Source organism: Scophthalmus maximus, chromosome 6 (assembly GCF_022379125.1).
Source record: "Scophthalmus maximus strain ysfricsl-2021 chromosome 6, ASM2237912v1, whole genome shotgun sequence".
Taxonomy (NCBI): domain Eukaryota; kingdom Metazoa; phylum Chordata; class Actinopteri; order Pleuronectiformes; family Scophthalmidae; genus Scophthalmus; species Scophthalmus maximus.
Genome location: NC_061520.1, coordinates 16,822,501 through 16,837,500, shown reverse-complemented (window position 1 = coordinate 16,837,500; position 15,000 = coordinate 16,822,501). Strand labels below are relative to the sequence as shown.

At 46.5% G+C, this 15,000-nt stretch overlaps 1 protein-coding gene across 9 annotated transcripts in view; it reads left to right on the top strand.

The window, feature by feature from the left end:
• Positions 1 to 15,000, top strand: part of LOC118309779 (calmodulin-binding transcription activator 1-like) — a 55,240-nt gene that overhangs the window by 23,637 nt on the left and 16,603 nt on the right. For 8 of the 9 annotated variants that reach the window (XM_035632276.2, XM_035632277.2, XM_035632273.2 and 5 more), the window contains 5 exons: positions 3,639 to 3,706; positions 6,412 to 6,547; positions 8,856 to 8,927; positions 10,977 to 11,130; positions 12,636 to 14,497. In XM_035632276.2, coding sequence (XP_035488169.2) covers positions 3,639 to 3,706; positions 6,412 to 6,547; positions 8,856 to 8,927; positions 10,977 to 11,130; positions 12,636 to 14,497 — 2,292 coding nt within the window. Of the gene's footprint in view, positions 1 to 3,638; positions 3,707 to 6,411; positions 6,548 to 7,075; positions 7,201 to 8,855; positions 8,928 to 10,976; positions 11,131 to 12,635; positions 14,498 to 15,000 lie in introns of those variants that run through there. The other variant, XM_035632279.2, reaches the window with a different exon arrangement.

Genomic DNA, 15,000 nt, shown 5'->3' with positions numbered 1-15,000 from the left:
CTTTACATGATGGCCTATTGGCCTTGTTTAAAAATAAACCATGATCAATAAAATGTGTCTTGAACAGATGGTGGAGATAGTGCTCCAGATCAAAAATAAAAAAACACAGAGAAGCCTGTAGTCTGAAGAAAATACAGTAATAAAAACAGGAGGCAATTTTGGATAGGGTGTCTATCAACATCAGACACTGACAGGGTTGTTCTGAGAAGGAGAGAGCCGGTCGAGGTGCTCTGGAACAAATTACAGCATCAGCAGACCTCCCCTGGTAATGCTAATGCAGTTATTTTGCCCATGTATGTATACTAGACTTCGCACGCTCAAGGAAAGCGGCAGGAATGGATTCTGTAGTTGAAAAGGACACTTCAGTTTGCTACGTCCTCGTGCCACCAAAAAAATGAGCTGGTCAATGCCAAATGATTTCTGAGAGAACCGGCGGCAGCCTTCATTTGAGGCACTTCCAATGGATGTGACAGTTCCAGTTTACAAACAACTCTGTATTCTCCAGATCACTGTCAGGGTGATGCTCATCATTAGATTTCAAATGTGCATGTACACACACACCCGCGCACACACATACACACACACACCCTGTAACGGAATCTCCCTGGGGAAAGCTCCTGCATAAGTCTGTTGCAGAGTAGGCGACCCGCCACCTCCCCTCCCTCCTCTGGAAATCTCCCTGAGGCCTGTGTGTGTGTGTGTGTGTGTGTGTGTGTGTGTGTGTGTGCGTGCGTGCGTGCGTGCGTGCGTGCGTGCGTGCGTGCGTGTGTGTGCGTGCGTGCGTGTGTCTGTGTGTGTGTGTGTGTGTGTGTGTGTGTATGTGTGTGTGTGTGTTTGGGCTGTCTGCTTTTCTGTACATGCCACCAGTTTCTTGGAGGGAGATGGTCTCAGTGATGCGTGAGTGGGAGGTTGATTTCCCCAACTGCATCGCTCACTCCAATCTAACTTCCCACTCATGCTCTTTGCTTTGTTAGATATTTTTTAAGTAACTCTCTCTCTCTCTTTATCACTTACTCTCACACACACAGACCGAGAGAAATAGGTGTGTGTGTGTGTGTGTGTGTGTGTGTGTGTGTGTGTGTGTGTGTGTGTGTGTTCAGCTGCGCTTGGGCCAGTCGTAATGTATTATTACGGAGACTCATACAGACATGCAGAACGTCTGGGTTTCTAGAATAGATCTCTGGAGAAAGATGCTTGTCCCTGTCCCTATGTCTGGCCCAGCCAACACACACACACACACACACACACACACACACACACACACACACACACACATACACACACACACACACACTCACACTATTCCTGAAGGGTCACTGTGTCGCCAGGCATACTCTAAGAGCTCCATCACTGGTTTCCACTGGGACGATAACTGTGACTTCCTGAGGATCGACCTTCAGGATCTCACTTCTGTCACTCTTCACATGGGCGGGTGTGTGTGTGCGTGTGTGTGTGTGTGCGTGTGTGTGTGTGTGTGTGTGTGTGTGTGTGTGTGTGTTTGTGTGTGTGTGTGTGTGTGTGTGTGTGTGTTTCTGTGTGTGTGTGTGTGTGTGTGTGTGTGTGTGTGTGTGTGTGTCTGTGTGTGTCTGCGCGCTGGTTCAGGGATTGAGCAGCAGTGTGTGTCTGCAGTGTGAGTGTGCATGTGTGTGTGTGTGGGTGTGTTTTAGAGTGTGTGTCAGACTGCTGTTTCAGCTGACTCCTCTGTTTCTGGGTTTTTAATGGCTCTTATGGGGCAGGCCTTTAATTGGAAGTCTCTCTCCCTCCTTCTTAATCCTCCCATCCTTCTGTCTCCCCAGCCCCTCGTCTCCTCTCCTCTTCTCTCTCCTCCCGCCTCCCACTGGCTGACAGTCACTAGGGGAGCCCGTGTGCCTGGCCGGGGCTGCGGAGGCCGTATAGGATATTGACTTGCTGCGGAGTGGTTTGGGAGGAGGAGAGGTGGCTGCCTGTCACAGCTAATGAATAGATGCATAAATGAATGAGGCACTCCTGTGTGTGTGTGTGTGTGTGTGTGTGTGTGTGTGTGTGTGTGTGTGTGTGTTTGTGTGTGTGCGTGCGTGCTTGCATGCGCGTTGTACCTAAAAATGTGTGTTGAACTGAAACACAGCTCTGAGCAGTTTTATGAGACACAGCCAGACAGATATAAACAGTGGCCAGCTTGATAGTGATAATTATTAAGGGTGTGATGACAGTCCACCCCCCCAACACCACCACCACCTCCACCATATCCCCCAACCCCACCACACATACATATAAACACATATTAATGCCGGATGAGGCAGTGGGGGGTTGGGACTTGAGGATTGAATGGAGGATACTAAAAAAACCAATCAGTTAAGTGCCAGCACCCTCCAGCTGCTTTCTCTTTTTGTTTCTCCGTGCTTTTTGTTTCCCCCTCTGTCCCTCCATCGCTTCTGTTAGGTATGAGGTGTGGAGCTGGAGTGCTCTTGTGTCAAACTGAGACAAATACCTAAAATCAAACACTAACACACACACACACACACACACACACACTAAGGAAGAGACAGGGCGAGAAGGCTTGGAGAGGAGACTGTTGATCTGAGGGGGTAGATGAAGGAGTGCTTGAGTGTTGATGTCTTTTTCACTATTGCTTTGTGCCACATTTCAAACACTGATTGCCTTAAGAGGACAATTTACATTTCATAGTCTTTCACAACAAGTGGGTGAGTTGGGAGTCAAAGATGGGGGGAGAGCGATATGATGTTTCAAGGAGGAAGGGGGTTGAGAGTGTTCAGCGAGCAAAGGGAAAAGGCGGTGTTGCGCGAGCGACTAAAAAGTGTGAGGTATAAGCAGCAGTTTCTTTTGGCTGCATCTCTGTGTGTCTCCGTGTCTCTACTCTGTCTCTGTGTATGGACACTATGCTTTTCTCACTCTCGGTAGGATGCACCTGTACGATTTGAACTTTCCTTTTCCTTATTGGATTCATGTGAGTGTGTAGAGTAAATAGTGTGGGGAGCAGAGGAGAGCCGAGGAGATGAAAAGAGAGCCGGAGGAATTAAGAATCAAGTTAGGAGCAAGCTTTATCTGACGGGAAACTGTGAAACTGCAAAGTACAAGAAAACTTTTCCTATCAGTGCACTCTCTCAGCTGGTGTACGGGTCTGCTCCCCCAGTCTGTGTGTGTGTGTGTGTTTGTGTGTGTGTGTGTGTGTCTATGTGTCTATGTGTCTGTGTGTTTCTATGTGTGTGTTTATGTGGCATGTGGCATGTGTGTGTGTGTGTGTGTGTGTGTGTGTGTGTGTGTGTGTGTGTGTGTGTGTGTGTGTGTGTGTGTGTGTGTGTGTGTGTGTGTGTGTGTGTGTGTGTGTGTGTGTGTGTGTATATTTAGAGATAGCTTTTCCTCCCCAGTGGAGGGAGACATCAGTGTGTCGGTGAGTGTGATTGGTTGTTGGCCCTGAGGGTTTGTCCTCTATATCTGTCTCCTGACTGGTTGCTCTGTGACCAATCAGGCGCCCAGACCACACCGTGGCAATCAGATAGTGACTTACTCTCTCTGGACATCGGCAGGTCATCTGGAAATACCTGTTATGTTTTATCTCCCTGTGTGACACATACACATACTCTCGTGCACACACACACACACACCGATATAACCTTTCCGTCTTGTCTTTGTCTCTCCAGGAGATTGCTGCATATCTCATCACTTTTGAGAAACATGATGAGTGGCTGACGACATCGCCCAAAACCAGGTGAGAAGAGAGCAAGAGACAAATCAAACACACACACACACACAGGTAGAATCACTCAATCAGCCTGTTACTCACGTCGGTTCAATGCCAATGACTGAGTGTCTGTGTTCGATGAAAACATTAGTGATGTACGTCAACGGTCTCCAAAGGGTCCTGCTGACGGCCTAGAGAACGCTCTAGAACATGGCTGGACTGTAAAGCACCTAGTCAGCTGAAAATGGAGTATTAATAAATGTAAATGTATTAGGATAAGTGATGTATAATTCAGACATAGGAGCGTGAAGGGGGGGGCTCAAAGGGAAGGGGGAGTATGTGTATATATGATGGGGTGAGAACAGGGATTCTCTCTTATGCCAGAACTGAATATTCATCGATCCAAATGAACCCTAAGTAGCTCTTTTCCAGAATGGGGGGAGGTTGTAGCCAGGAATAACCAAAGGCAGGAAAGAGCGAAAGAGAAAATGAAAGACAGAAGAAAAAATGGCTTTTTGAATTGTCGATAAATCACCTTGTCGCCATTTAGATATACAAAGAAAGAGCAGCAAAGAAGAAAGACAGACAGAAAGGAAGTGAGGAAGGAAAAGAAAAGAAAAAAGAAAAAGTAAAGTAAGCGAACTGGTCATCTCACGTCCCCGTTTCTGATGACTGACACTGCCGGAGCCCGAGGTGATGCCTCTGCTCTCCCATTGTGCGAGCTGAAGGACTCTTCTCAGGAGCAGCCTGAGGCCAGCAGCACAGTTTCTGTTGTGGATGGATTTCTCATTGATTGGTTGTGCTGCCATATAGCCCCAGCCTCCCAGCGGCAGCAGCAGCAGCAGTCATATTGGTGTTATTGAGCAGCAGTTAGATATAATCCCATCTACACATGACACGAAGCACGATTAAAACAGATTACGACTAATCCCATCAGATGGAAAGGCGCTCAGCCACCGGAGCCAGTGACATTCATGTGCATGCGGGGATGTGTGTTTGTGTCCATATGTGCGCATGCATTTGCACACTTGTGGTGGGTAATATCAAGGTAACAACCAATGACCTTCGTTTCTTCCCCTCACTGAAATACCTCATCAGCTCAAAGTAATGACTGTTACCTCCTCTCTGCCTCTCCTCTCACTTCTCTCATCTGTCCTCCCTTTACCGGACTCACTCTCTCGCCCACTCTGTCTCTTTATCTTGCCGTCTTTTTTCCCCACACTCTCCTCCCCTTGCCTTCTCTGTTTTCGCTCTGCTACACTGTGGAACGATAGAAAAGCTTTTTATATCCCTCACATCACAGTACAGTTACAATCAATAGCATTTATGTCTGCTTGAATCGGAAGGTTTACGAAACATGGGCACCGTCCACGTGCACGTACCTCCGTGCGCACACACACACATATACACACGAACATGCACGTACTTCCAACCCACACATACACACAGGCACACATCTGATCTCATCCATCTTCTCCATAACATAATTAGAATCAGCAGCTCTGAGATGACTCACACAGCTCGAGACAGAGACTAAACTCGGCTTTGATCGGAGGGTGGGGGTCTCCACTCCACTAAGAAACTGGCAGGCTCTCCCCGAAACAGAACAGATTTAAGGTGTCAAAGAAAATCAGCTCAAAGTAAATTCAATTTCACTACACACACAGTGTTCTGAGTAAATTGCAATCATCTCAGTCCATACAGATGTGTCTACATCAAATTCAAAAAGGAAAGGAGCGGAGAGGAGAAATAAAAGAGCAAAAACAGAGGTTGAGATTGGAGAGAGCACATGAAATGAGAAGATGAGAAAGGAGTGTAGAATGGGGGGACTGGGGAGGCAGTGAAGAGAAAATGAAGAGATAGTACGATAAGAGGGATAAAGACTGGAGGTTGATCGGGAAAAGGAGGTTAAAGAGAGGAGAGAGGTTTGTAAATGTGTCTGCGTGCAAGTGCTGGTTGTGTGCCTACATGCACAGCACACGACGGTGTGTGTGTGTGTGTGTGTGTGTGTGTGTGTGCGTGTAAGGGAGCAAACACTTGTGAGTATGTGTTAGTTTATTGATTGTTAACGGCCTGTTCACGTTCTGTTGTCATGAGATAAGGCAGAGAAGCATCTTCCACCTACATACACACACAACCACACGCAGACAAACATGCGCACACGCCTGTCCTTTATGTTTTTGAAGTGTAATGATTGATTGCTCAGCAGCAGGTTTGACATTGAGTCCAAAGAACACACAGCTGTAGGTCCTGCCATCTCTGATATCACTACAGCATATCTGTCTTCATGTGTGGCCCCTGGTGTGTGTGTGTGTGTGTGTGTGTGTGTGTGTGTGTGTGTGTGTGTGCGTGCTTGTGTGCGTGCGTGTTCATCACCGAGTGTATAGAGAATGGGAGCTCAGAGGCCAATGTTCCTGCTGTGCTGATAAATCACCCTACTAAAATATTAACATGTCGGAGTGTGAGTCTGTGTATCCGAGAGGATGGGACCGGCTAACTTGACTCTGTGAGAGTAACATTTACGAACAAGAACATGTTCTCGCTTGTTCCTGGTGGTATTAAATAAACAGCAACGCAAAGAGAATTTTTTTTAAAATTTTGCCTGAACACCATTTTTGGTTGGTTTCAATGGATTTGAATTTCCGTTAGTATCAGCAGAATGACCGCAACCTTTAGTTTAATCCACATAATGCAGCACTGTGTTTTTCTGTCTTTCTCCTGTCCTCCACCAGGCCTCAAAATGGCTCTATGATTCTCTATAACCGAAAGAAGGTGAAGTACAGGAAAGATGGCTACTGCTGGAAGAAAAGGAAAGATGGGAAGACCACCCGAGAGGATCATATGAAGCTCAAAGTGCAGGGAGTAGAGGTGAGAGGCTGCAGAGGAACAACAAGTCGATGGTGATTTGGCACCGAGTATGGTTTCACTGCCAATCTTGTCCTTAACTTACTCCCCTTCACTCCAAGGAGACATGCGTACCACACAGACACACACACAAACACACATGCTGAGAAGCTACAGGCCAATATGTTACCTGAGAGCAAGTGGTGTCCCTCTTCCTCTCCCTTTCTCCCTGCCTCTCTCTCTCTCTCTCTATCTCTCTCTCTCTGTCTCTCTCTCTTTCTGAAAGATAAGAGTGTGTTTGGCCCCAGGCCAGGAATGATGTCAATGCCTCCTTCAGCAGAACAGAGAGGGGTATCGATCCAGTCTCAAGGCAGCGTCTGTGTGTGTGTGTGTGTGTGTGTGTGTGTGTGTGTGTGTGTGTGTGTGTGTGTGTGTGTGTGTGTGTGTGTGTGTGTGTGTGTGTGAGAGAGTGAGCGAGTGAGTGAGTGAGTGAGTGAGTGAGTGAGTGAGAGAAAGTCACATCAGCCAGCTCAAAAATTGATTATTCAGCAGGAATATACCAAGAGGTGAGAGGAGTGAGCGTGCATGTGTCAGAGCGAAGAAGAAGGGAGAGTGAAGGAGAGACAGTTCGGAGGAACATGGATGTTTCCACGGGGCTTGATAGTTTTGTGATAAAGGTGAGCATGAGATAATTGAGATCTAATATTTCCATCTGTACCTTTATCAGTTAGGACCCCACACTCACATTGACATTCATCGCACATACTGTATATTTTTCTTCATTCGTGCTTTAACACGTATACACAGACGTTCATCTATAAAGGGTTTCTCTCCCCGGTAGTTGCTCAGTAATTGTTTGTGTCACCCCTTCTCAGGAACCCCCCCCCCCCCCCCCCAGCAAGCAAGCAAGCAGCGTGTAGAGCAAGGGACAGGAATGAGGGGAATAAGCAGAGTAGCGAGATGAGCAGAGGGAGAGAAAGAGGATGGGGAGAGGCAGGAAGCTGGAGAAAAACATAACCCTGGATGGAGAGCCTCCTCATATCAAATGGAAATATATGGAAATGCACTCTGCCTTTGGCAAAACACACTTTAGATAGAGGGCGGGCTCTTTTTAAGAAAGAGGCAAAATGGCAAGAAAATATATAAGCGTGCGCAAGTGTGTACAAGGAGGACAACAGGACGAGTTTAAGTGTTGATTACATACAGCCTGATTAATACAGAGTATTTGTGTTTGTGTGTGTATTCTTTTTGTGTGTACTGGTGTTTGGGCGTGTGTGTGTGTTTGTGTGTGTGTGAGATACTCGTACTTAATGCATGTAAATGCGTGGCTGTGATGACCTTGAAAGAAGACCTCTGTCATCATTTTATCCTTCCTCGGTCAAACACCACGAACACACTCTTCATCAGGACTGGGCATCGATCCTTTGTACTTTGTGACCAAAATGTTTCCATTGAACATGACATCAAAAACTGCTAAGAAACTAAAACCTGACTTTGAACGTGTTGCCGTTTAGATGGTAATTTTGCTAATTTTAGACTATTGCAAGCTCTCGTCACAGCTCACGTACGACTGTCACACAGTGATGCATTTGAGAATGTTAATTTGTTAAAACAAAAGAGGTTCTTTACCATAACATATTTGATATTCTTCAACCTATGGTATTGAGAAAAACAAAAAAATGGTGGTGTTGATTCAGTATCACAGGCACTGCACAGGCACCAGCGTTGAGATATTTCACACGCAGACCAACACTTCCAAACAAAATATTACAGAAATAGTTCAAATCTGGACACAAACCACTGCAATCATACATTTGGACGATATTCACGCCTGCACACGTACACGCTATTTTGTATGTATGTAATCATCCTCTGCCTCTTCATCTTGTCCACCTTGACACTCCACTTCCACCCAATGCTTTCCTCACTTCCTCCTCCTCCTTCTCCTCGGAGCCCTCTTCACTGTTACTCTCTCGCAGTGTCTGTACGCTGACAACATTGTGACTTTTTGTGAATTCAGAGTGGGTTTGTGTCTGGTCTTGCTGAGGCAGTAAATTTCCCAATCTCTCGTGCTGTAATTGTCAACAACAGATTTATGGTATTTTAGAAAAGACATTAGGAAAAAACGCATACAGCATGTTTGCAATTTAGTTTTAGCACCGCAATCAATACAACCTAAGTGGGTATAACCTAAGCTCTCCTCTCCTGTTCTCTCCTTTACTGTCCTCTCCCCCTCTTCTCTTTTTTCACTTTTTGTCTTGATTCCTTCTTTTTTCTTTTCTTGTTTACCCCTGCAATCTCCTCTCCTTCCCTCTCCTCTCCTCTTCTCTAGTGTCTGTATGGCTGCTACGTCCACTCCTCCATCATCCCCACCTTCCATCGTAGATGCTATTGGCTGCTGCAGGTAAGCCCACCCCCCTATCCCTTACCTTACCTTTTCTCTCACACATGTATTGACATACAGGACAAAAATTGGTTGGCTTTTATGTGTGTGGTGATAATTTGCAAGTTGCTGTCATTTATAGCAGGATGTCATTCGCAGGCCATTTCTTTGACATTATGGAGACATTTTCCAGCTATGTGTTAAGGCTTGATTCACTATTCGACACAAAACTGGACAACCAGAAAATATATATTATTTTACACAAAATTGTGAAAGTGTCCATTTGATTTTCAAAAGGCCTAAACACTAAATGAAACCATAAACCAGCAATAAACAACCTCCTCTTCTAAATTAATGCGGCAGACTATACTTAATATACTATCACAAAGCTGGGCTCATAATAAAACTTGATGTTGTGTGGCAGAGTGGAGTGTCCTACGCACAAACAGTTCCAAAACCAGAATACAACAACAATATGTTCGGCCTATAGGACCTGTGCAGCGCTCTCATACAGTGCAGAGCATTGCTTTGCTCAAAGTTGACTGTAACTTCCAGAGCACAGTGTTATCTAACCCTGACTCCCTATACTTATAGTGAGCTTGAAGGACTGGGACATTACTCTATGTGGTCCTCTCAGAGAAAACACCCTGGAGCTACAAACAGCAAACACACACACACACACACACACACACACCCACACACACACACACACTCACGCAAAGGTGTCTCCTGGGTATTAAGGCATGCTGTTTTTCATAGAGATGTTTGACTCACTCTACTGCTCATGTGAAAGACAACAGAGAGCAGCAGTTGCACGTACAAACACACACACACACACACACACACACGCACACACATACAGGCACACACACAGACACATGCCCATGTGCGCGCGCACACACGCGCGTCTCTCCCTCTATTGTCCATGCAAGATGTGGTCACCGGAACCTCATCATCTTCAGCGACAGGTTACATGATGAATCTTAAACATGTCCTCATACATTTACACCGCCTCTCTCTTCACCTCTCTCTGTTCATTTAAAAGAAAATATTCAATACCCGGCGATGTTCATTTAAAGTATGGAAATGCGTATATATGTATGTATTCTTCACCAGAATGTCCTGCATAATTTGTCACATGAAACTTACAAGGGCATTCCAGCCACCGACTGAAAATTAGATCTGCCCTCACCAGTATGTTTTCATTTTCAGCAGCATGCCAAACTAGTTGGATCCCTGCAGTCCAAAAAATATGAAGGGAAATTCTTGCTTTACCTGTAATGTGCTATTTTCTGCTCTTTGCACATATATCAAAACACATCAGTGAATATGATCATAAATCAGCCTGTGAGTGCTGTAACATTGCACACTGTGGTGCTGTAGCAGCCCACTGTGCCATCCTCTTTTGGAGAGGAAAGTGTTCCACCTCAGCAGGTCCTCCCCCTCACCTGAGTCTGTCTACTGAATCTTTCATCAAGAGGAGCTTCTCTCTCTCTCTCTCTCTCTCTCTCTCTCTCTCTCTCTCTCTCTCTCTCTCTCTCTCTCTCTCTCTCTCTCTCTCTCTCTCTCTCACACACACACACACGCACACACACACACCTACACACACCTGAACGCACCTGTTGAATCATTCATGGGGTCGAAATTCCATAGGTCTGCTGGTGGCCTACAGTATAGTGAGAACTACTGTGAACTGCTCTCTCTCCCCCCTGTGTCTCTCGCTCTCTCTATAAACACACACAAACACACATGTAGACACTTCCACATACTCTGCAGTGTTAGAGAGAGTGATGAGTGGGCTTGAGCCGTTAAATCTTTTATGGGCATGTGTGAGAATCTTATCTGACACGCTATATCCGACCTCCTCCCTGACCTCCACATTCCTTTCTTCCTCCCTTCCCTCTGCTTTTCCCCAACCTCCACTTTCTTTGTAAATTGACTCTATCGTTCTCTTTTCTCCCTCCCTACACACTGTAAGAACATTACAATGAATTAATGAACATAGCCTTGTGTTAATCTCACAGCAAGTACATGCATGTCTCTGGTTGTGTTTGTGCCCTTGTGCTGTAGAACCCAGACATTGTGCTGGTGCACTACCTGAATGTACCGGCAGTTGATGATAGCGGGAAGCCATGTGGTCCTGTCCTCTGCTCCATCAACACAGACAGGAAGGAGTGGGCCAAGTGGAGCAAGGAGGAGCTCATTGGGCAACTCAAACCTATGTGTGAGTTAGTGTTACTGTCATCTCAGCACTCACCTCCCTCCTACTCCTAAGCTCTCGTATTTCAGCCCTCACGCTTTTCTTAAACCCGAGGATATGAGTCACCTTGGCTCAATAACAATACAACTTGTCATGGTACAGTGGTGATGAAAAAGATGATGACCTACACTAGCCAAGCTTCAAAATTAATCTGTAGGAAACCAGTGTAGTAAATCTAAAACAGATCATTTGGTTCACTGGCTTGTTTTTAGGCTTTATAAACAACTTGGCAGTGGAAGGGGGCACAGTCTGGAGCACTGCCACCACTTATTAGATGAGACAACAGGTGCTTACAACAATTCAGGGGAGATCATGTGAAAATATCTCTTTTGCATGAAAGAAAAATATCAAATTTTGTCAGTGTTAATAATTCAGCTCAGATCTTTTGATATGTCGCTGAAGCCATAAGCTAAAAAACAGAAACGATTGTACTTCCCTAAAGATGTGTTCAGACATTAACGGTAATGTTATGTTTAAATTTTGATGAAGAATATTTGGAAACTAACATCCTTGCTGTTTATATCAAATGATAACAACACTTAACAAGGCAGGGATACATTTCAAGATAACACGTTGTTCTTTAAAAAGCCACCTTTCAATGAGACAGTCTGTATTTACGTTGTATTCGCCCAGGCTTTAAACAGATTTATAGACTTGATGATTCCAAAAGTCAGCGCCATGCTGCCACCTAGAGGCAGCAAAACATTGCAAACAAGAAAGAGAAGAATACAGGGAAGGGAGAAAAGAGGTGCCTGAAATATCCAGCATGTATTATTCATGGCTGAGCATCAGGGAGTAGATAACTCCAGTACACACACTGACACACATAGACACACAGACTTACCTAATCTCACCCATCTTTTGATCTGGTTTGAAAGGGAAAACAAGGACAGCTGCCCATATCTAAGTGGCTTGTTGACTTAAGTACTTCTTCAGTGGTCAATCTCCTCTCTGAATCATGCTCCCCCTTGTCCCTCTGTCCGCCCTAATTTGTTCGCAAAAAATATATATATTTCTGCATTTCTTTTTCTAGCTCTTGTCTCTCAATCACTGACCTGATCCTTCTGTGTTCAGTGGGATTTTATGGGCATTACGTGTCTGACACTTAAACTCTAGCGTGTTTGTTGTTTTACTCTGGCTCAATCCTGAGAATGTGGAAGACAACTAGTTCAGAAACTGGAAAACCTTCAGATGTTAGAACTGAAATGTAAAAGAAGTAAAAAAAAAAATTGCATATATGTATTTTGAATTTTTGAACACTAGAGCATCTGCGGCACACTGATATCACCGTTCATGAATTGAGTTTTGTAGTGTAGACTCTGAACACTGGAGGGCGCCATTACACAATGTCAAATTAATTATATATATTTATGTATATAATGCAACATTACTTTATAGATTGGCCTGTAATATGATGACAGTATACATTATCTTAAAGTTACATTTCCCTTGCGTGTCTCGTCTGGCAGGTGCTGGAAGCAGCCTGCATCAGAAATGTTCCAGTGTCAAGCAGCGCATCATCTCGTCCAAGCAGGAATCGGGGGCAGCAGCAGGGGGTGGACCTGCAGTGGGTACGGGCGTAGCGGCAGGCCAGAGAGCGGAGGAAGCAGATGGCACAGAGGTCCAGAACAGCGATGTGTCAGAAGGCCAGACAGAGCCCAGTCCAGGAGGGGGCAGGAGCAGAGTGGGCGGAGGAGAGAGGAGGAATGGCAGGATAACCAAACCCTCCTTACTCCCGCAGAGCAGCATGGAGGTGTCCTCCTCCACTTCAAACAACCAGGTGGAGGTCCCTGACACCACCCAGAGCTCCCCGTTGTCCATCACTAGTGACATAGCTGACAGTCCTGCTCTCTCCATTGGGGCTGGCCTGCCACAGAGCACAGCTGTGTTCATGTCTGAGGTCACCACTCTGACTGGAGATTCGGTTTACTCTGCTGGCCACACCCACCTGCTGGCCTCCACCCATGATAATACCACTGCTGGCATCCTATTGGCAGTCGCCCCCGAAAACCAGAGGTTTGCATCGTTTCCTGGTGGGGTGGGCTTAGGGGAGGGAGGAGAGTTGGTCCTGTCCAGCTCTCTCGACTCTGGTGGAGCAGTCAGCCTTCCTGAAACCACCATGACCTTTGACCCCGATTGCTTCCTCAACAATCCCAAGCAGGGCCAGACGTATGGTGGAGGCGGAGGGAAGAATGAGGGGTGTAATGGTGATGATGGGGGACTCCACTGTTCCGCTAATGGCTTCCTCTACAACCCAGCCCTCGTCAACAACATCAAGACGGAAACAATAACCCTGGAGCAGCCGCTGGCCACTCAGAGCAGCTATGTGGGAGAGGGAACAGGCCTCAGCCCCAGCACCACCCTGGAGCAAATGGACTTCAGTGCTGTTATGTCATCCGCCTGCGTCCCAAGTCTGAGCCAGACTACACACCACCCTTCCCCGAGCCTCTTCCTCCAGGCCTCCCCACAGACAAGCCAGCCCTCCCAGCTGCAGACAAATGGTGCTGAGGGAGCCCAGGAATCAGGTGAGGCCCAAGCTTACATAGGTCTGCCCACGGTGCCAACAGACTCTCCGGTTACCAATGGAGAGCCGCATGCACACCTCCACCAAGCCAGCCTAGAGCAGCAGGCCCTGTGTGGAAGGAACGGTCAAGGAGGAGCAGTGGGCTCTTTTCCCCTGACAACACAGGACACTAACGTCGACCAGTCAGGCGGCAGGGGACATCGAGAGGTGGGGGGCTTGGACAAAGCCACTGCGAATGGAGTAGGGTTACAACTCAAGCCTGGGGATCCTCACGAGGCCTATGCAAGTGTGGACACGGAGCACTACCTGCAACCCACAGATGACAATGGAGGAGGAGAGGAGGGTGGAGGAGGGGGAGGGGGAGGGGGAAATGAGATTCTCTGTAATGGCATAAGCTTGCCAGGGGCCAGCAGTTCAGTGGTGGCCAGTCCCCAGTCGATAGCCGCTGGTACAGGCATCGAGGGTGCGCTCTACAGTTCTCCTCTTCCTCAGCAAGGTGGGGGTGTGTCAGCTACAACCGCCGGGGCAGGATCAGCCATCAGTCTGGAAGGTTTCGAGGCTTCATTTGGAAGCCAGTTCTCTGATCTCATCAATGATTTCATCTCAGTTGAGGGGTCTGGGGGTGGGGTGGGAGCCGCCGTCACTGGGGTTCTGATACCCCAGGAGGGGGCAGCGGGAGAGGAGCAGGGCACAGGAGCAGGCCACCTGCAGGGCTCGGAGGTGGAGCAGGGAGCTCTGGGACTGCTCCAGGAGACTGGGAGGCTGTTTGGCGTGACAGACTACTCCCCAGAGTGGTCGTATCCAGAGGTTCGTAAACCCAACATGATTATCATTCATTACTTATTCATTGTTCCCTAACATAAAAACAGTCCTTTGACCACTTGATTGAAGGGGGCTCACACTCGTGTTAAACACTGAAATCACGTTAAGCACAGATTGCACTAGGACCGCCAGTCTGGCTGTGTGCGGTCGTTCAGAATCGCTCAGACTCAGCTGAAAGGATTTTGATGAATTTTCAATATTACACTGATTTCCTTGTGTGGCCTCATTAACTTATCTATGTGCCACTTTCATTCTAATATTTGAGACAACAGTTCTGTCTTTGGGTTATGATTAAATTTTGGAAACATAGCATCCTGCAACCATCATTTGGAATGATGAAGCTTGAATAACTAACCAACATGTGCTCAGCTTCTGTTTTTTTTTTACTTTTCTCAGGGGTCATCTGTTATGCATCATTCTTTTTCATCCTTGAAAAAACAAGCAGTTTTTTAAGGGTAATCTTTTTTAGAATGAACTTAAAACAAGCA